At 36.9% G+C, this 22,806-nt stretch overlaps 2 protein-coding genes and 1 pseudogene across 6 annotated transcripts in view; 2 read left to right on the top strand and 1 right to left on the bottom strand.

The window, feature by feature from the left end:
- The window catches only part of ARL13B (ARF like GTPase 13B), a 74,677-nt gene that overhangs the window by 23,044 nt on the left and 28,827 nt on the right, over positions 1 to 22,806 (bottom strand). For both annotated transcript variants that reach the window (XM_024558139.4, XM_045193529.3), the window contains exon 3: positions 21,449 to 21,698. In XM_024558139.4, coding sequence (XP_024413907.1) covers positions 21,449 to 21,698 — 250 coding nt within the window. The remainder of the gene's footprint in view (positions 1 to 21,448; positions 21,699 to 22,806) is intronic.
- On the top strand, positions 838 to 12,728 carry STX19 (syntaxin 19). 4 transcript variants are annotated; one of them, XM_024558142.4, is made up of 4 exons: positions 838 to 915; positions 1,096 to 1,147; positions 9,242 to 9,426; positions 11,157 to 12,728. In XM_024558142.4, the coding sequence occupies exon 4, from the start codon at positions 11,170 to 11,172 to the stop codon at positions 12,052 to 12,054; it is 885 nt and encodes a 294-aa protein (XP_024413910.2). In that variant the 5' UTR covers positions 838 to 915; positions 1,096 to 1,147; positions 9,242 to 9,426; positions 11,157 to 11,169; the 3' UTR covers positions 12,055 to 12,728. The 4 variants fall into 4 exon arrangements, with proteins under 4 accessions (XP_024413910.2, XP_024413908.2, XP_024413909.2 ...); XM_024558143.4 differs by having other exon boundaries at positions 865 to 915; positions 9,227 to 9,426; XM_024558140.3 differs by having other exon boundaries at positions 861 to 1,147.
- Positions 1,781 to 6,316, top strand: LOC112302546 (RNA-binding protein FUS-like; annotated as a pseudogene).

Below are 22,806 nucleotides of genomic sequence, written 5' to 3'. Positions count from 1 at the left end.
TACTACTATATTCTTGATAACTAAGCAAAAGGCTCACTATATGGGTGTTTCATTGTTTATTCAGCCAGACCCACACTGAAGGACTTTTGGGTTGTTCTCAGCGATTTGTTTTTACAAAGCCTGCTGTGAAAAAAATAAGTATGGGAAAGACTTCTTTCTTATTTTGGGAACAGATTCCAGGAAGTGGAGATACTAAATCAAAGAACAAATGTAAATGTTATTTTGATGGAAATTATACCAATGTCCCTCCTCTCACCCTCAAATCATAAAAATCAGGCAGAGAAGAAGGGACAGTCAGGAAATTTAGCAGTGTTTGGGGCACTTCATTTCTAATTTTTCAAACAAATACTTCACTCTGGTAAAAATTAGTTTTCAATTTTCATACTGATATAAAAACAGTATAACATATTGCCACATAACTTTCATTTTCTATACTGAAAATTATGGAAGAAACTTATTTTAAAATAAAAATAGCAGGTATAATAAAAATGGGGTGCAAGGTTGAAAGACAGGACCTCTTTTCTGGCAGTTGCAGTTCTGAAGTTCAATGTTTTTTTTATGAGTGAAGCCCTCAAGATTTCCTAAAATATTATACAATTCAATCATTTTAAAGTAAATGGAACAAAAAAGCCTTTACACCAAGCTTCTTTCCATTCCTATTCCAAATGTGCATATTTAGCAAGTTCTGATACCCAAAGAAAACAAAGAAACCTTTGTTTAAATTCAAACCACCTTTTAAGTGACTAATGTATTTTATATGTAATACAGGATTGGATGACAGAGCCTGTGCCAAGTACTCCATGCAGGCCTTTTTAACAAGGACTTCCTGTTACCAACCAGCTCCAATGAAAATGATCTTTCTTTAATCTAAAGACTGGGCGGTTAACAGGCAGAACCGGATTCTCCAGGTGTGAAGTAAGCAATTTGTTCTTTCAGCAAAAAGACAATTTTATCTCTCACTTATTTGGTCTCATAATTTGGCTTTCAATTAACTTAAGTATCTGAAAACCATACAGAAACTGCCTGTGAGCTATAAGATAGAAACTAAATGTTTGATCAAAACATTACAGGTGATACTTAGTTTCTCTCTCAAAGGCAGGACTCCAACACCGCAGGTGGAAAAGCAACAAAAGGAACAAGACCAAAGGTAAATAAATCACTCTTTTCTGTGCTTTTTAATGTGAGACATGGATAGCCTGAAATCTGTGGCATTTACAATAGCTCTACAGATAATTAAAATTACTTGTTTTGTTCAGATTTGGACAGAACTACCGGCAGCTGGCCTGCTCATATACTACTACTACTGATACATTGAACAGGATTTGGGTTTAGATATCTCAGAAATAGACCATTGTAATAAAAACCAACTTTTTCTTTTAAGTCCTTTAAAAAAATAGCTTCTCATTTTGGAAACACTAGAAAGTCAGATACTATGAAAACAAACTTCAAATTCTTTTACAGACTGACTATACATTAGTCATACTGTGCTTGGTTTAAGGAACAGTTTTAACACTCAGTTCTGAAAAGCTTATGCCCAAATTTGACATACACATAACTTTTAAAAACTTAAGATTAACTTTCTACAAGGTTTTAGTTAATTTCTTCATTGTTGCTTCCCAGAATATTTTGAAATTGAGAAAATTAGAAAATAATATTGTAAAAGGGCTACTGTAAAATATCAAAGTACTTTTTAAATGTCTTAGCTAGTGTATTAAAAGTATGTAATTATAAAATTTAACATATACTTGATTAGTTTTACATTAAGTCAGAATAATTTAAATGCTATATGTATATGATATTTTCAAAATTAAGCAATATATAGTTAACCAAAACATAGTTTATTTTCTGATATTGCTTCAAAGTTATTTTATAATCGTTAACATTCTAGACCTTAATAACCCGTTTCAAATCAAAATAATAATGGCTTTTAGTAAGTGTTTTAGGGGTAGCTTTGAAAGTGGGCTCTGTAATACCTACAATACATCATCTTCATGGCTATGCAGTTTTAAATGTAACATAAAAATCATGTTATGTATGTACAGTGTACTTCATCAGGCAAGTAGGAGTTCAAAATGACAGAAGTCTTAATATTTAAACAAAAAAGGTCTTATTGTGACATTAAACAAGTCAGTTAACAATTAACTTATTAAAGCTAAATAAAAAGTAGAATTAAAAAGGCCCTGAAAGACTGCATTACAAAAAGTGGCAGATAATTTAAACTTAGAGAAAATATATGCAGCTTGTTATTTTATTGTTTTCCTCATTTAATTAACCAGAGGTGAATATTCCAATAACATTAGTTCCTTGCACCTTGAACTAGGGAAATTCTGTAAGCTCTCCTCATACACAAAGCAAAAAAAACCAACCTCATTTTATGTCAGATAAGACCTGGTTACATTTCTTGAAATATTTTATTTGATCAATATAATAACTATAAAAAGAGTATTAGTTTTAAAAATACAGGGTCTGGCAGAAGGCTTGACTGAGTGTGGTTGGTAGGATAATAATGTGGGTGTAATAATTTATAGTTTTAATTTGAACATTTTAACTAAAATGCCACATGCTGTGCTTGTGGCATTATTGTGTTACAGAATTACCTGCCTATAATTTTGTAATAAAGGATTTTGTAATTTAAAACAGGGGCGTTATTTGTGCTGGACCTATATATAAATCTGTAAAGTAGATATCTCAGGGTACATTTCTTCAAGCACTAGGTAACTTTTATTCATATTTCTGACCCTGAGAATGCTCCTTGTCTGGATTAGGGTAGAGAAAGTTTTATTTGCATCATACAAGTTTACTTTTCTATTTCCCAGAACAAATTGTCTAAGTCAATTACCATGTTTATAAATTAGTGTTCTTTTTGCAGCAAATATCAAGTTTAAGCTAAAAATATAGTCACTTATTGACAGAATTCACAACTATATAGCAATGAAGAAAACCATGCTGAAAGGTAATTCATGTTTAAGTAGAACTCTTCTGACATTAAGATAATAAATTTGAGGTGCAGAAAAGATAGTGTAAAGTGGTACTCTCATCAATTTCACCTAGCCTAAGCAATTAAATGCTTCTATAACTATGAGCTTAATATTTTATGTTCATGAACTTTGTCTCTTCCAACTTTTAAGTTCTAACGTGCTTGGATGTCTCACTTTACCTAACATTATATTCTATTTTGTGAAGATGTGATTAAGCAACTCAACTGGAAATAGTTACACATCTAGTTATGAGTGTAACTACTCATACGCAACTACTAGAAAATGCAGTTTGTAGACTGCATGTAAGCACACCTGAGTACCCACATTAAGACAATTCCTGCAGAGATGAAGATGGATTTGGGGAACATTTTGAATTGTTAACTCTATACAGATAATCACCTATGACCTTCAGTCAAGATGCACAGAACAGAAGTTCTTCCTTCTACATACAGAAGTGTCTGATATGATCTTGAGAAAAAAAGACAAATTGTAAAACTACATCATTAGATGTGAAGAAATAGAAAGTGCCAAGTGACAGAAATGAAGAGGGAACATACAAAGTAGAGAGTAGGAATTAAAGGAACTCCATGAGCTACCAAAAGCTGGGGTTTAGTGTTTGTGCCTAATTAGAGGACTAAAACTGAGTTTCCTAGATGAAGTAGTCAGTAGTGAACTAGAAAAAATAGAACACAGTCTATATACAGAGACAGTAAAATCACTGTAGGTTTCTCTAGGATTATAAGTGAGGGATCCACTCAGGCTATAAAAATCAGTGGAGAAGAATGAGGTCCATATTTAGACTGCCTGGGCTACAACAGGAATCTCCATGGGGCCCTAGCAGTGACAACCACAAAAACGGTTTAAGAATATATCCAGAGTCTTCGAGGCATTGTTGCTCTGTGGTGTTGGAGGAATCTTGTTGCATGTCGGCCTGTGTGCTCATGCACGGACATGGCTTCACGACTGTACCCACCACGCCACCCAAAGCTATCAGGACCTGCCCCACCCAGCCTGGGCAAGGTCATTCCCAGCAGAGCTGTCAACCCTGTGGACAGCAGAGCTATAGTGGCTACAGCCAGTCAGGGGACAGTTCAGGCTACGGCCAGAACACCTACGGTTCCTCTGGACAGACCTAAAACACAGTCTATGGCACTAAGTCAGGTCCCCAGACACAGAGCAACTGGTGGCTATGGCTGTGGCTACAGTTCTCAGTTGTCTCATGGGCAACGTCCTAACTTGGCTATGGCCCACAGCCAGCTCCTAGCAACACCCCGGGAAGTAACAGTAGCAGTTCTCAGAGCAACAACTAGGGGCAGCCCCACAGTGGGGGCATGGAGGCTGAGGGCGAAGAGGACCCATGGGCCTTGGAGGCTACGGAGATGGTGGTCAGCAGCCTAGCTATGGGCAGCTCCTGTGCTCCTCCTCAGGGCTACGGACAACAGAACCAGTACAGCAATGGCAGTGGAGGTGGCACAGGGGGTGGTGGAGAGATCAATGGCCAAGATCAGTCCCACATGAGTGGTGGCAGCAATGGCTAAGGTTGACGATCAGGACCAGAGTAGCGATGGTGGTGGTGGCTACAGGGGAGGCCAGCAGGATCGTGGGGGATGAGGCCATGGAGGCAGAGGCAGTGGCAGTGTTGGCAGAAGTGATTGTGGTGGCTTCAATAGATTTGGTAGCCCTCGGGACCAAGGATCACATCATGACTCTGAATAGGATAATTCAGACACCACCACCATCTTCATGCAAGGCCTGATGAGAATGTTACAATTGAGTCTGTGGCTGATACATTCAAGCAGATTGGTATCATTAAAACAAATATGAAAACAAGGCAGCCCATGGTTAATCTGTACACAGGAAACAGGCAAGCTGAAGGGAGAGGCAAAGGTATCATTTGATGACCCACTTCTGCTACAACAGCTATTGACAGGTTTGATGATGGTGACAGTGGTGGTGGCAGCCAGCGAGAATTCCCCAGTGGAGGTGGTGGCAGTGGAGGATAGCAGCGAGCTAGGGACTGGAAATGTCCTAATCCTACAAGTGAGAACATGAACTTCTCTTGGAAGAATGAATGCACCTAACCAGATAAGCCCCGAGGGGTCCAGGAGGCTCTCATATGGGGGACAGCTATCGAGATGATCATCGTGATGGCCAAGCAGGCTATGATCAGGGAGGCTACTGAGGCCGAAGCAGGGGCCATGGGGGCTTCTGAAGGGGCCAAGGTAGTAGGGACAGAGGTGGGTTTGGCCCTGGCAAGGCGGACGCCAGGGGTGACCACAGACAGGATTGCAGGAAGAGGCCATATTAGCCTGCCTCCTGAGGTTCTGGGACAGCTTGTCTTCTATACCCAGTGTTACCCTCATTATTCGGTAACCTTCCAGCTTCTGACCACCCACATTTTTTTGTGTCAGACTGTAATCTCTGGTTCCCATTAAAAAACATCACTTTAGTTAAATATTCTTCCTCTAACCCCTCTTCAGAGGACTGATGTCCAAGTCAGAAATGTGGGGGTGTTTTCCTCCTTCAGCTCGTCCTGCCTAGCAGGAACTGGAATAAAGTGTTGGATACCCAGGATGGGGGAGGGGGGGAGGAGGCGCATGTATCCACAATGCAGCACACTCCAGACATTCTTATATAATACAATTTCCCCCTGAAGGTAAATGACTAAGTTCACTAAGTCCACTTGCCCACCACCAAGAGAAACTGACACTGGCCACACAAAGATATTTATTCCTCAGAAACCAAAATAACCTAATAATGTAAAGGATCTTTTAACATAAATACCCTTGAACTATTCAAAGGAAATAAATGAAGACATGAGATCCATGAACCAAGGTGAACACAGTATAAACTTTATGGTTAACTTCATATAAACATCATTTACTTACTATATTATATATGCCATGATATACAGCTCTGAAAGGAAATCTGTTTTTCCTATAATACCAATAACATATAGAAATTTAAATAAAAAAGATTCAGCATATTTACTCATTTTTTCTAGCAAAGTTAATGAATACAAAATATATACCCAAATATTTTGAATAGTTTTTTAAGTACCTTTTATTCAAATATGAATATGGTACTCCTTCAGGAAACTCTCCTTCCATGGACAGGAACCCAGAACAAGATGACCTTTACAAGGGTCAGAGTCAAATATCTTGGTTTCCAAAATCAATGACAGTAACATTCAACTTTCCAAAAGTATTTTGCAAAGGTACACTGTGCGACAATATCAATTTGAAATATTCTATTTCTTAAAGAACAAAGTAGCCCTGGCTGGTGTGGCTCAGTGAATTCAGTGCCACCTGCAAATCAAAGGGTCGCCGGTTCAATTCCCAGTCTAGGGCACATGTCTGGGTTGTGGGCTGGGTCCCCAGTAGGGGACACAAGAGAGGCAACCACACATTGATGTTTCTCTCCCTCTCTTTCTCCCTCCCTTCTCCTCTCTAAAAATAAATAAATAAAATTTTAAAAACAAAAAAGTAAACTACAATGCTTTAGGAAAATAGGCTTTTGACAGAATTGATCATTTATTTCTAAATTAAAAAAAAAAAAAGACCTATCTAGCTATAAAACTGTTAGAGGGATTTCTTTTAGGATTTGTTCCAGGTCATACTACCAAAGAGAAAGTTGGAGATATTGTAGCTCTTGAGAAGTTTAAAGGTTGTTAAATGCTTCTTAGCATTAGATAAAACTTAATTATCACAAGTAAAAAGATCAAAATGTTTTGATCCCCTCATTGCTCATCTAAGTCTCCAATACTGTTAATTCTTTTCTTTGTCCCCTATTATCAGGAACACAAGTCCGTTTAAAAAAATTAGTGCAACAACAATATATCTGCTATATACTTTGTAGCAGTACGAATTCATAGTACAGGTTAGTGTAAGAACAGGAAACAGAAATCTCTACAGAAATAGGAACAAAGTATACCTCACTTCCTATCTATGTTATCTCAGCCTATGACTGTGGGCTAACGCAGAAGAAAATACAACAATCCCAATCTCTACATGATGTCAAGGACAGGATTTAAAATTTCTTAGAGACTTCCTGTGATAGAGGTCTATGAAATCAGAACTAACCCCTTTTTTTCTCTGTAAAATGTTTAATTTGGTTTGATTAAAGATCCTAATACAGCTGCAAACATAATTATTTTTTAGACCTGGTATACTGTATTACCTCCAAGAACTTTTTTCTTTTAAACACAGTATTTATACTAACATAATACAACATTTGATACAGATTAATTTCATGTGCACCGCGATTCACTAGGATAATCTATCGCTAGGGATTAGGGGAAAGCACAAATCCGCATGAGGCAGATTTATGTCTGAATGTAGGCAGCTTTTTAGTTGTGTGGCTTCTGACAAGAAACTTGACCTTGCAGACATTATGGAAATTAGAGTACTTTAAGAATGTTAACATCTAAATAAGGGGAACTTCAAAGAAAAGTATACAAAGAAAACAGAGAAGCTGAAGTTCTTTTAAAAATTAGGACCACCCCCACCAAATCCTAAATACATTAATTTTCAGATTGAAAAGAGCTACTTACTGTCTAGCAAATACCACAGAAGGACCTACGCTGGGTATGTTATTGTGAAATTTTAGAACACCAGAAATAAAAAGAAAAGGCCAAGAGTTTCATGAAAGAAAAATTAAAAAATATATATCAGGAATCAGATGGCAGATTTCTCAAGAGCAACAAAGAAAGTTAGGAGAAAACAGCAAGATTTTGAAAATTATAAGGGAATATATAATTTCCAAGAAAGAATTATATCCACATAAAACATAATCCAGATGTAAGAATAGAATAAAAACATTTTTAGAAATAAAAGTTATACATTCACATTTTAAAAGGAAGCTATGGCATGTACCCAAATTAAATGATAAACCAGGAATAGACATTAGGAACCAGGAATCACGAGAAGATATAAAAGAAAAAAAAATCCTAGCCACAAGACCTGCAAATCAGATCAAGCTAGAGCAGGGGTGTCAAACTCATTTTCACCAGGGGCCACATCAGCCTTGCTGTTGCCTTCAAAGGGCCGAATGCAATTTTAAGACTGTATAAATGTAACTGCTCCTTAATAGTTAAGCGAGAGCTTGGCACTGCAGCCAGGTAGAAACAAGGTGCTGGGCGGGATAAAACGAGGTGGAGGGCCGGATTCGGCCCGAGGGCCTTGTGTTTGCCACCTGTGAACTGGAGGGTTCCAGAAAAGAAGCCCCAGACGTTCAAATAATAACATGAAAGAAAAAAAATAGAATACCTATTATATTTAAATATACTAAGAAGACATTTTCAGGTCAATTTAAGAGTTTTAGATTGAATTAGTGATACCTATGTATTAACTGAAAAAACATATATATGAAACAACTGAAAAACTTAGGTAATAATTTCAAAAAAAATTACAAGTTAAATGGTTCTTGATCAGTGTGATGATCTCTGTTCTGTTTATGAAAAATCATGAAATTATACATTTTGTTTTGGGTACTTTCTGTATATATGTAAATAGGCCAATGAAAAGCTTTCTTAAAATAAGTGTGTTAAATTTCCTAGCTCCATCCACAGACATGGCCTAGAAACAATTCTTTTTAAAAAAACTTATTTGAGAAAGAAAGTATATAGCACCTTATTTGACTCTGGTATATATAATATTTGTTTAGTTATGATAATGTTAACACAGAATATTGATTAACCAAAAATTGTGATATAACTATAGTGATAGGTAAAAATTAAGGGAAAGATGGGGTGTAAGAATAAGTTAAATCCACATCTTTCATAACAGTATAAATTTTAAATCTGAAAAAAGCAGAGAACACCTACATAAGCTAAGGAGCTGACAACAACTCCCTTTGGGACTTGGGGACTAAAAATGAGGTGTGGTGGCGCAGGCAGGTGTTGGCTGTGTATCTTTTATAAGCCTTGAAATTATCTGACTTCTTAAACTGTGCATATGTATTAACTTAAGGAAAATAAAAATTATGTTTAAAAAGAGCCAAGGTAAAACAGAAAAAGCTTATGACTGTATCAAAAGTGATGTAATATCTTAAACACTTTTAATTGTATATTGTCCATCTCCCCTCACATAGTAAATTATTGAAGGACAGGTATTATTGAATATACTCTTATACTACAGCACTTACAACTTTGAATATAGTAAGCCTCAGTAACTGTCTGACAAAATGTCAGTCCTTTAAAACCAAAGGAATATTATCAGGACATTGGTTTGACTTTTTATGCAATGCAGGCATCATTTTTACAGCACCTTTGACTGGATCATCGTTCAAGAACATCTCACTGACCACCTACGGCAATGGCAGGCTTACTCACTCATGAAGCAGTTCATTCCATCTCGGAACAGCTCTACTTGTTTGAAGAGTCTTCTTTACACTAAATTAAAACTCTCTCCATGTAATTTCCACCCAGTGCCATCTGGAGATATGCCAAGTAAGTCTCATTCCTTTTACATATCCAGACCTACACATTTTAGAAAACAGTTGTAGATATTCCCTATATTTCCATTTCTCTGAATAATTTCCACATACTACTATGTGTGGTTTTCCAATCTCCTTTTTTCCATGACAGTTTGGAAATTCCTAATTCATGAATTTTCCTCTCAAAATATCACAGTCAGAATTTAACATAGTCCCTCTCCCATTTGCCCTGACTAGCAGAGTCAGTGGATCAAACCCCTTTCGCAGTCAACCCAGGTATCACAGGTATTCACGAGAGCACAGATTTATTCTGATGGTTCTGACGGAAAGCTCAGCATTAACTAAAATCCCCAGTAATTTTCATAAGCCCTGCTATGAATGCAAAGGCCTTCCATTCTGTAGAGGTGAATATGTTTTCTAAACAACTCCGTGAATATTTCATACGTACCCTGGTTAAATACATTTTTGTTACTTTTAGTATAGAGTTCCATGTTATTTTAATCTTTAAATCCCAACTCTGTAATTCAACATAATAAAGATCTCTCCAAATTTTGTACCATCAACATATTTGATAAGCATGGCTTCATGACAACATCTAAATCACTGATGAAAAACATTTGCAAAAATGTATCAAAACTGAGTCCCATAGCATAACAGCGTAAGGAGACCTTTTTCTGATATTGATGTTTTGTGTGTTTCAATGAGCTATTTTTAGCTCCTTTAACAACTTCTTAGCTGCTAAAAAATCATGAAAAGCATGCTTAAATGCCTTTCTAAATTCAAGATATTCTGTGAAAATTAAGTATTTTATTAACAACATTGCTTTTTATTCACTTCATTTTACATACATAATGATACATATTATTATATATAAATTATGCACATCAACTGGATCCTTTAGATAACTACCACCATAAGGTGTGATAAATGTCAGTATTATCAGTGCCCCCAAAATAAGATTTTATATCAATATATTCTTATGTTTGTGGAAACATCACTTAATATAAATTTTGTCCTAAAATAGTCCGGATATCTTTGCAAAGGAATGCTAAGAATGAAAAATCAGTTTAATCAGACCAAGAATATGTTTTCGTACATATGCAATGCTTAGGAAAACAAAACTATGTCAAATGATGTTCATTAATGCAAAGCCTCAGAAATTTTAAGATAAATTCAACATTATCTTTATTGCTTAAACCTCTCATAAGAAATCTCCCCTGCCACTATACTGGTTTTAACTAAATTATGCATATTTAGCAAAATGAGTACATTTTTAACATTTCATAGACCTAATTAACCAGGAACAGTATCTTTAGCAATAAGCGCACTTTCGGGGAATCCTTCTAATTTTAAAAGCTGAAGACATGGTCAAGTCAAATCTTCCATTCTAAAATGTATCTTCCTACATCAAAAAAAGGCTAGTAAGTGGCAGTTTCATGACAGAAAATATTATTTGGGGGCAGTTGTATCTCTATCACCGCTTTCTCGGCTACTTCATTCAACTGAATGGAACTCATAGTAGTCCCACATCATGCAAAGCAATTAACCAATTATTATACATTACTTTTTCTATTGTACTGGTGTTTACAAGAAAATTCTTATTGATTTTTCTAATTTGTTAACCTCTTTACAGAAAAGTAGGAGGATTTCCCCTAGGAGGTAAGTATAGCTATGTGAAGCCAACTACCCTAGGGGAAAATACTGAACTTTTCTTTGTTCAACACAACCATTTTTGCTTTTTAGGAGAAAAGGGAAGATGAAGGACAGACTTCAAGAACTAAAACAACGAACAAAGGAACTCGAACTCTCTAGAGACAGGCATGTGCCAACTACAGAAGCAGAGGAACAAGGAATGTTTCTGCAGCAAGCCGTTATTTATGAAAGAGAGCCTGTAGCAGAGAGACACCTACATGAGATCCAAAAACTACAGGAGAGTCTTAACAATTTGACAGATGGTGTTCAAAAATTTGGGCAGCAACAGAAAAGTATGGTGGCTTCAATGAGAAGGTTTAGTCTACTTAAGAAAGAGTCTAGTATTACAAAGGAGATAAAAATCCAAGCAGAACATATAATGAGAGGTTTGGATAATTTAGTAAAAGAAGCAAAAAAATCAGAGGCTGAAAATGGTCCATCATCCGTGGTCACAAGGATACTTAAATCTCAGCATTCTGCAATGTTCCACCATTTCCAGCAAACTATGTTTATATACAATGACACAATAGCAGCAAAGCAAGAGAAGTGCAAGACGTTTATTTTCCGTCAGCTCGAAGTTGCTGGAAAAGAAATACCTGAAGAAGAAGTAAATGATATGCTTCAGCAAGGAAAATGGGAAGTGTTTAATGAAAACGTGCTTACAGAAATCAGTATCACTAAAGCACAACTTTCGGAGATAGAACAGAGACACAAGGAACTTGTTAATTTGGAAAACCAAATAAAGGATTTAAGGGAGCTTTTCATTCAGATATCTCTTTTAGTAGAGGAACAAGGAGAAAGCATCAACAACATTGAAATGGTAGTGAACAGTACAAAAGAGTATGTTAACGCTACTAAAGAGCAATTTGGACTAGCTGTAAAATACAAAAAAAGAAACCCTTGCAGGGTCCTGTGCTGTTGGTGTTGTCCATGCTGTGGCTCAAAGTAAAGAAGCTATTTTAGAAATGTTTCCAGCTGTAGAATGGAGGCTGCCTCTTATTTCAGTGTCTTGTTTTTCTTCCTTTCACAAATTAATTCACATACCTGTCCCCACTATTAAGTTAAAATTTCCCCCTTTAGCCCTCACCCACTAGAATTACATAAACTTCTAAAGCCAGTGACATAAAATGTCTTTCTTTACTGAACTAAGAACAGTATATTTTAGCTGTTGAAAATGAGATGAATGATCTTAAATCTCTAATCAGGTATCAAGCTCTATTACACATTTTGGTAATTTCCAATGCCTTTAGAAGATGAATGTCGACAAGTGACAACTACTTAGCAATCCTCCTTTGGTTCATTTGAGAATATTTTCACAGTTAAAACGTGTATAAAGCAAGACCTCAAAGGATGCTATATTCAAGCAAAATTAAACCAGAAGCTGTATCAAATCTTCTATGCTCAATATGTCAGATAATTCAGTGTTCAGCAAATCCTGATAAAATCAACTATGTACTTAATGAAGAGTCTAGTTGGTAACCAGAAGCTGAATCTAGTTTAAGGCCTAAGAAGGTAAATTAAGGCACTGTTTTCCTGAACTGGGTCCATTCAGGACACTTTATTACATACAGATCAAGAGGTTGGAAAATAAAATAAAAAATAAAGATAACTCTATTCTCGAAAGTTTCTCCATCACTTTTTTTCTAAAGCCAGACATTTTGGGCTAGGAATATAGTTTAAACTCACAAAGTGATAGAAGTTGTAACTCATATTGTAGTGGAGAAAACAGATAACAAATACAAATATTAGATCATGTTAAGCTCCTGATTGACTCAAAATAAGGATATAATGAGACAGACTATCAGGGTAGCTTCTTTTGGTTGGGTGGTCAATGAAGGCCTCTCTGAAAGGTAACATTAAGTGAAAATCTAAATGATGAGGACAAGGAATGGTATGTTCCAGTCATAGGATACGAACAATAGAAAGACCCTGTGGAAAGTGTAATTTACTCTGTCCAAAGAAAAATGAATAGTACAGCTGTATCATAGTGGCAAAAGAATAGCGAGAGACGAGATGAAGTTAAGGAAGGTCAGTAGGAGCTTAAAACTTCGTAAACCATGTAAGTCTAAAATTTACATCAAGTACAATCAATGAAGAGCCCCCAAACTAATTTTGGCCTGGAAACAATTGTTATATAATTTATATTTGAGGAAATCCATTCCGTCTAGTGTATGGATTCAGGGCATATGAGTGGAAAACAAGCACATAGGTATAGAAAACAATTAGAAGGTTAGAAATAGTCTCAGTAAGAGATAATGGAGGCATGGACTAGAATGGGAATGGAGGCGGTGATGGTGGTAGCAGCAGTACTCATACTCAAGATTAATGAAGTACTTGCTATGTTCTAACCTTGTTCTAATAATTTTACAAGTTCACCAACAAGAACACTGAGATATACATCAAGGCTAAGTAAACTATCCCAGGTCACAGAAACTATATCTAGAGTCAGGATTTGAACCCAGGCAGTATGATTTCAGAATTAGCTCTTAACTACTATATATTATACAGTGGTGATAAAAAAATTAGACTAACTTGTGATAGATTTAAGAGGTAGAAACTACAGGATACTGATATCATTTACGAGATGGAAAAAGACAGAAGTGAAGGTTTGACTAAGAGAATCTGTGATGATAATAAAATGTCCAAGTGAAGATTTATAAGATGTAAGTTACATCAGTAGGAGCTCTTGGGAGATAAAAGGGCCGCTGAAAGTATAAATCTGGGTCATTTGAGTAAATAAATGGTATTTTAGGCCATTACCATATTTTTCAGACCATAAGACGCACCTTGGTTTTAGAGGAGGAAAATAGCGGAAAAAAGTTTGAAACAAAAAATGTGGTAAAATATTTAACAACATAAATAACATAATATTTCACCAATGTAAATGTAAGCTACATTCGGACTATAAGACCCACCCCCCTTCCTCCCAAATATGGGGGGTGCATCTTATAGTCCAAAAAACACAGTAAGTAAACTATCCAAAGACTGAGTCCAAAGCCCACTTTCCCCTTCCTTACCAGTAGCTTTCAATTTCTGCTATACATCAGAATGATCTGGAAAAACCTGTGGGGGAGGGAGGGACAGAAACAGTCCCAGCCCTACCACCTAAAATTTAGAAGCATGGCTGATGCTGATGCTGGTGTTCTCTAGACAACACCTTGCTGCTTAACAACACTGCCAGTGGGTTTTTCTTTGTTATTTTGTCTTTAAATAGAGTGTGCTAGGGCGTGGGAGGGAAAGGATGGAAACCTCTTCAGGCTCCTTGTACATAAATTACCAAGGAAATCAATAGCTGAGAAGTTTCAGGGTAAACTAGAGCTGGTATTAGAGAAGCTGGATATCCTTAGAGACAGAGGAAGACCTCAGCAAGGAAATCTGGAGGTGAGTGAACAACTGAATAAGGTTTATGAAGAGGACATCTTGGTAAAGTTCCATTGAAGGAAAGAAATCTTAAGCCAATGGACCCTATAAATACAGTGAGTAGGGGTTTCAGATGGTAAAAATAGTAAAATTAAGGGACTCACTGTTATATCTAACTATCAAGTAACATACGTAATCCATACTTCTAGGTTCCTAGAACTCTAAAAAGGACCCATGCTCTTCTTTTTATTAAAGGTCTTACTTAATAAAGGTACGTTTGACTAAAATTCTAATGAGTATTAGGAAAATTGTAATCTATTAACTTCTCCTGGGTACATATAATAAAGAGTATGATTAAAAAATACCTGCAAACTAACATTTGTCTGTAATATTATCTAGAAGGAAGGTAAGTCAAGCAGGCATATAAAGGTCAGAGACAAAAATCCCACATTGAAAAAGTAATGATAAAAGCTTAGTTATTGTTTCTCATAATATGGAAAGTCACTGTCACAGTTTTTAACATTTTTGGTCATGAAATCCTTTCAGTATTTGATGAGAGTGACAATCTGCTCTCAAGAAAAATGCACACACACGCAGAATTGTGTATGTGATTTTCGAGGGTCCTGGGAGGCCACCCATAGTGCAAAATCTCCAGGTCAGAAAACTCTTTTTCAGTGTTTGGCATGGGTCATCCATCTGCTTCTGAAACAAGGACGCAGGCTTCTCTGACATTTCTTGAATGAGAAACAAGGAATATTTATTTAATGGAAGCCTCTTTTATTAAAATATTCATAACATCTAGTAAGATCTTATCAGAGGCATTACCGTATTTTTGGACTATAAGACGCACTGGACCATAAGACACATCTAGGTTTTAGAGGAAGAAAATAGGAAAAAAAAAATTTGAAGCAAAAAATGTAAAATATTTAATAACAACCTTTAAAGCAGAAATCCTTTTCTGCTTTGCCATCTTTCCACAATTACGGTAGATTCAGCAGGAGATTATGGTACGCTATCGTATCTTTCTACAACAAAATACAGTAATGAGAGAACTATCAGCACTGTGTCCTTCATAGTTACGGGGGCGGGGGCGCTGTAGCTGAGAACATCAGTGGGTGATGCACTGTTATGGGGGGATCTGCTACTGACACTGCTATGGGCGATCTGCTGCTGACACTGTTATGGGGGCATCTGCTGCTGACAGTGTTATGGGGAGATCTGCTGCTGACACCGTAATGGGGGGATCTGCTGCTGACACTGTTATGGGGGGATCTGCTGCTGACACTGTTATGGGGGAGATCTGCTGCTGGAGGGCCACAGGTTGTGCAACACTCTTGTACGGGGACAGCAGTTTTGCACAACCTGTGTGGCTCTGCAGCTGTTGCCAAATTACAGCTCCCATCATCCCAACCTGTCCAAGCATGATGGGAGTTGCAGTTTTGCAACAGCTGCAGGGCCACATTGACAGGTGACCCTGCTGTGGAATCTGCCTATGTTAATGTTAATGGGGACACACCAGTCACGTGATAGAGGCATGTACGGGCACCGCAGGCTTTCTTCTCCTAATGTGCTGCGCCGCCTGTACCCTCCTCCCTAGCACTATAGTATGCTGCAGCGGGGACTCCGCTCCTGCCTCCCCTGCTTCGCACCACCGGGACACCCTCTCCTCCCAGCCCAGGGCCTGCAGCATTGTCCCACTCCTGCCTCCGCCAGCTTCCTGCAGCGGTGACCATGCTCCTGCCTCCTGTGACCCTGCTCCACCACCACCCTGCCCCCCACAGTGAGCCAGGTAAGCTACATTCCGACTATAAGATGCACCCCCCCTTCCTTCAAAATTGGCGGGGGCGGGGGTGAGTGCATCTTATAGTCAGAAAAATATGGTATGTTTCTTCCCCTAGTGAAACTCATCTCTGTCACTTTTGTTTTGAAGCACTCAATTTGTGAGATTTGGCCAAGAGTTTAGTAAGGTCATAGAACTCCACAGAAAAGCAAACAGTATGTAATGAGGAAGTGGCACCATTCCAAGAGTTCAAGTGTGCTAATACAAAGTAGAATTGTTATTACTCTGGGAGGAAATTTTAGCCTGTGGATCTCCAGAGTTATTCCAATGATAAATATTAGGAGATTGAACCATAAAAATAGGAGGGTAATTTACTATTTCTCTGAGACTAACTTTTAAGACTATACTAGAAAGAGAAAATGTAGAAGAGCATGTGCCCTCTTATAACAACAGTGTAACCTTGGATGCTGAAATTTTCAATGTTAAGATGTTTAAAATACCTCCCAACTCAGTTCTTTCCATAGGTAATCAACAAATAGTGCCTTGTATTATTTTTAAATGTATTTTATTGATTATGCTATTACAGTTGTCCCGATTTTCTCCCTTTGCTCCCCTCTACCCCCCTCCCCCATCCCCTCCAGTAATCCATCCTTAGTTTTCATGTCCATGGGTCACATAGTAAGTTCTTTGGTACCCCATTTCCTACACTGTTCTTAACATCTCCTATCTAATCTGTACCTACCAATTTGTACTTCTTAATCCCTGAACCTTTTCCCCCATTCTCTCCCTTTCCCCTCCCAACTGATAACCCACCAAATGATCTCCATATCTATGATTCTATTTCTGTTCTGCTTGTTTGCTTAGACTATTTCATAGTCAATCATTGATAGTTGTGAATTTATTGCCATTTTATTATTTTTTTAATTTTATTTTTAGAGAGATGGAAAGAGAGGGAGAAAGAGAATGAAATATCGATATGTGAGAGATACATCAACTGGTTGCCTCTCACACACCCCCAACTGGGGACCCAGTCCACAACTCAGGCATGTGCCCTGACTGGGAATCGAACCCATGACCCTTTGGTTCACAGGCCGGTGCTCTATCCACTGAACCATACCATCCAGGACCTACCATTTTAATGTTCATAGTTTTGATTTTCTTCTTTTTCTTAAATAAGTCCCTTTAACATTTCACGTAATAATGGCTTGGTGATGATGAACTCCTTTAGCTTTGCCTTGTCTGGGAAGCACTTTATCTGCCCTTTAAAATTCTAAATGACGGTTTTGCTGGAAACATCCTCATGCCTTGTATTACTAATGGAAAATATCTATAGCAGACGGTAAGCTTCAAATTTGGGACTACTGCTGATTTTAGTGCTATATAAAACTGCAAAAGTTGTTTATTTTTTCTCTTGGAAAGGTCTTCTTTATCTATTGGTATAATTCAGTTTTAGGTTTAAATTAGGTTGTAGCCCTGGCTGGTGTGGCTCAGTGGACTGAGTGCCGGCCTGAGAACCAAAGGGTCACCAGTTTGATTCCCAGTCAGGGCACATGCCTGGGTTGGGGGCCAGGTCCCCAGTGGGGGCACGTGAGAGACAACCACACACTGCTGTTTCTGTCTCTTTCTCCCTCCCTTCCTCTCTCTTTAAAAATACATAAATCTTTAAAAAAGTAAAAAAATAAATAAATAAAATTAAGTTACAAATGCCTAAAACATGAGTGTGGATGGCATGAAGGTAGGTAACAGTTCACACCTTAGTAAATCAGAATATAAATTAAAGTTAAACTCTATAGTAAATATAAGGGAAAAAGAAAGACTTTCTAGATAAGTAACAGGTTAATTAGAGAGCAGAATGTTTACATGGCATCTATTTTTACTCTTTGTAGAAGAAATACAAATCACTTTTACCTTTTCAGTGAAATGGATTCTTGGGGTTGCTACAGTATTGTTCGTGTTATTATACAGAGAAGAACAGAAATGCACAATGACAATCTTTTACAGCTCCTATTATAGAAGAGGCATTCGACCGCTATCTGCTGAACAGAACTTCTGAGCTAATAAAACACAGAAGCCTAGTGAGTGTTCTATGATTCTGACCTTTCAAGAGACCCCTCAAGTCTATGACATAAAGTGACATTTGGCTGAGGCTTCCTTTGCAGTGACACGTCCTCTCAGACTGGTGTGCACGTGCCAGTCAGGCAGGGCTGAGTGAGACTGTCCAGGACCTGCTACTGCGGTCATCTACTCTGCTTCCCATAATATGAATGAATCTGGCTCTGTCAATTTGTAATTTTGTGATTATAGACAAGTTCCTAATTCCTCGGGATTATTTTCTTCTGTTAAATGACTGAATCTTCTCAGAGGTCTGTGATTGTTCTCTATGTGCCCATTATTAGAGGGTGGGAAAAGCAAATCATCTAGGTGTTGAAGTGAGTTCTAAGAGGCTTTCTGGGACCTGTATCAACTAGTGTGGCTCAGACAAGGGGTGAACAGAAGAGATCAGATGCTGTAATTGGATTTTGCAGTTGAGACGTGTGTGCAACAAGGAGCACTGCAGACTGCAGTCAGGTACCTTCCTCAAACTTCTCCACAGACCACCAGCCCCCAGCACTGAGCTAAGTAGGGTTGATTCTGCTGGAGGCTCTTCCCACTTGTTATCCAGTAGACTTTCCAATGCCATACCTATTAGGTGCCAGAACTATATCAGTTAAAAAACAGGTAATCTAAAGGAACTTTAAGCAGAGGAATAGTAAAATGATCAAATTTGCATTTTAAAAAGAACACTTATATTCTTTTTATATTCTTGCTTTATATCACTTGTTAAAGCATTTAAAAGCATGTATCAGTTTTTGTAATTTAGAAAATATCAAATAAATAAAAGAGTTCCTCCTGGGAATGTGCAGGAGATGAGAGTAAAGGCGAGACCGCTGGCAAGGAGAGAGACTGGGTAGGAAACCACTGCTCTCAGTAACACAGTGGGGGTGGGGGGGTGAAGAGGGGGTGAAAGGAGGTAACATCGAAGGGAATAGAGAGTAGTAAAGAGATTTGAACGGTATTCAGACAGTAATATCGATAAGAGAAATCAATTGTAGGTCAGAGAGAAAGGGTAAAGAAGAGAACCCCAAATATGGGGCTGGGGAAGATATTCAAGAGGGATATAAACATAAAAAAGAATGGGATACAAAACTTTATATATTATATGATCACTGCATAATTACATTTTTACAAAAATATGCACAGGAAATTCATCAAAAATGTTAGAAGCGGTTCACTCTGCATGGTAGGTCAATCATTTTTTAAAAACTCATTCTTTCCTATATCTTCCTAATTTTTTAAGAGTATACTTTGTTACACATTTTGTATATTTTTGAAGCACATTCACTTCAAAAAGCAGTCTACCTTTCTAAATAAAATTCTATGCTAGTAAAACTCCCTTGAGAAAAACTGGTCAAACAGTAAACCGTATTTCATAAACACATTAATATACCAGCCATAATTAATTCTCTTATCGTTGTGAGATCTCACTATGAAATTACTGACTAATGGTGAAGCAATCGTCCTAGTTGTGGATTTTCTCTTTCTGTTCGAGAAATTTACTAGCTGAGAGGTGATGGAATTGAAAGCAGGTCTCTTGCTGACAGTCATTTGACTACTCAGTGATCACTGCAGCCTCATGCACTGCATGCCCCTGCTTTGTGGCTTTTCCATGTCTATCTGCAGGACTGACTCTTTCACCTCAAGTGTCAACCTCTCTAATCTGCTACATTTATCATAATTATAAGAGTAATGTGGCCCTGGCACAGGATTCCCGATATTCTTTTACCTGCTTTATTTTCAATACACTTATTACCAAAAGTATGACATAATTTATTTAATACCTTCAGTGTGTCTCACCCCGTAGAATATAAGTTCCTGAGGTCATACATGGATTTTTATTGTGTTTTTTCCCAAATGTATCCCCATCGTCAGAATAATCCCTGGCACACAGTGGATGCTCAATAAATATTTGCTAAATTAACACATGCATGAAAGAATAAATTAAATAAATGACTATTAGGTTAAAAAAACATACACAATTACTTCACATATGAGTATTAGTCATTAATATTTTTTTACTTTAGAAGACACTGATTTTTCTGCTTAAACATCTGTAGACTAATTCAGCCTATGGGGTTCAACAAAGTGTCCTCTTTGTACGGACATCTCTTCAAGTTTCCTTCAGATTCAAAAAGGTGAGAATTGATTACATAAATCAAATAATTTCTCCAACAGGTTAAATATACAAAAAACAGTATAAGCTTTACCAATAAATGATGCAATAAAGTTGTACTTCTTGTAATCAGAGCTTCCAAACTGCTTCATTAAAAATTACTCATTTACTGTTGAGGACCCCTGAGAAACTCTGCTTACACTTTCTCATTTAAGTACATGTTTGTCTGGTTTTTTGTTCTTACTAATGGATCACGAGAATGAGGGCAAATGGACAAGAAGGAAGGGCACACATTCAGCTTACTTCAATCTGAAGAGCAATTTAAACTCCTTTCACTTTGCTGTCTTGTAGTTCTAGCACCACCTGGTGTTTACTATGCAGAAATGCTATGAGGGCAAGTAATACTAAAGTCCTTTGTCAGTTTTTTGAAAAGGTTTAGGCGGCTGGATAAAATGACATAAGCACGTGACTAAGTGACAGATCATATGTTTAATTTGGAAATATAGAATTAAAAATTGAGAAATCAATGTGACATTAGAAAAATAAACCATTTAAATAACTTCAAACAAGAATATTCTTCAAGGACTAAAGGACAAAGGCAAAACACAAATTAGTTATCAAAGGAGGAAACATTTGAAAAACATTCTAGAACCTTGTTAATAAACCATTTAAAAATGCAAAATTTGATATAAAATAAATTATCAAATAAAACAAAGAGTTTATATTTGAACACCTAGGAACTCTAATTACAGGATTTCTTCATAATATAGATAATTTCTTCATAATATAATATAAATTTCTTCATAACTTAATCCCTGCAGAGAGCAGCATTACAAGGCCTCAGTATATTAACAACTCCCAGTTAATTAAGATGCACTTTGTTATACGAAGGCTTGACTACGTTAGCTTATTCAGTCTTCTGTAACTTAGGTCAATTTCTTTATTGGCTAATGCTGCTACTTCTACGTTTACAGTAAAACCAACATTACTTACACCAATATAGGCTTTCCAGATATCCTAGGATGTCTTAGCACTTCTGACATTGTCTCTTTTGTCTCTTCCATTCTTTCTTCATCACTGGAATCCACAACAAATATTACCCCATAGGACTCAGCATAGTAATTCTTCCAGATTCCCCTAATTCTTTTTCCGCCTCCCAAGTCAAAGATGGTGACTTCAAACTTTCCTTGTCTAAGGTCAATTTTGGAAAATCCAACAGTAGGAGCTACATCTTCAGGATACTCTGTTTCAAATGATATTAAAAAAATTCTTTAGACTTTAAGTTAATAACAATTTAACTTCACAACTTAAATGACATCATACTTTAGTCGAATGGAACGGAATTTTATTATTTCCTTACAGAATAATAAGCATTACTGGTTTGGGAGAAGAGCGGATACTATAAAAATACCTAACTAGAATGTACACTCCACGCAGATAGGTATTTCTTTTTCGTCTCTGTTTGTTTGATTTTATTAATATAATGCCTACCATATAACAGGTACTTAATAAGTATCTGTAAATGAATAAATGAACTTTTGCCTTTAAGACTATTTACTGTCCAAATTATAAATACAATTTCTAACCATTCAACACCACAGGCACCCCCAGAAACCATAATAAGCTCTGTGGAATTATATAGAAAAATCTGAACATTTAGAGAACAGTTTAAAAGAACCAAAGAATGGCAGAAGCTATGAAGAGTAGGACCATTTTTTTTTTAATTAACTGAATTCAAGATACAATTGGAATAAAAAGCCTTGTGAGGGCAGCTTACAAATATAGAGTAGATTTCATTATTTCTACAGGAACGTGTTTTGGATGCTCTTGTAAATTTATAATTTACAAGAATTTTTTTTACTTCTGTATATGACAACACAAAGAAGGTACAGGATGTATAGTACATGCTTATAAATGCCAAGGAGTGGTAACGACAATAAGAGATTAAAAAGATCACTAAGGTTCAAGAAAGACTTGAGCTAGAAGCTGGGACTTAGGCCTTAAAACTAGGTATGATTTAGACAGAAAAATGTTCTAAGTAACAGAAACACTAAAGGAAAGAAGTACAAACAAGTTGAACACTCTGGTTGGGTCAAACCCTTAAGACATTGAATGTGGATTGAAGAGAGCTCTAAAGATAAGAGAATTGCCAACCACAGAGGTATTTCAGCAGACCAATGATATAATTAAGGTGACTAAAGCTGTGCTTTATTTAGATTCATCTTTGTAAAGTTTATAACTGAATGGAAATGTGAGTGATAGCCATCGAATTTGGTATCTCAATGGTTACGGAGAAGAGTTTAAACTTCATGTCTGTCTCTTCCATTCTCTCTCCACCACTAGAATCCACA

Source organism: Desmodus rotundus, chromosome 2 (assembly GCF_022682495.2).
Source record: "Desmodus rotundus isolate HL8 chromosome 2, HLdesRot8A.1, whole genome shotgun sequence".
NCBI classification, from domain to species: domain Eukaryota; kingdom Metazoa; phylum Chordata; class Mammalia; order Chiroptera; family Phyllostomidae; genus Desmodus; species Desmodus rotundus.
Note: the sequence above shows the minus strand (reverse complement) of the source record. Positions and strands in the feature narration are given on the sequence as shown.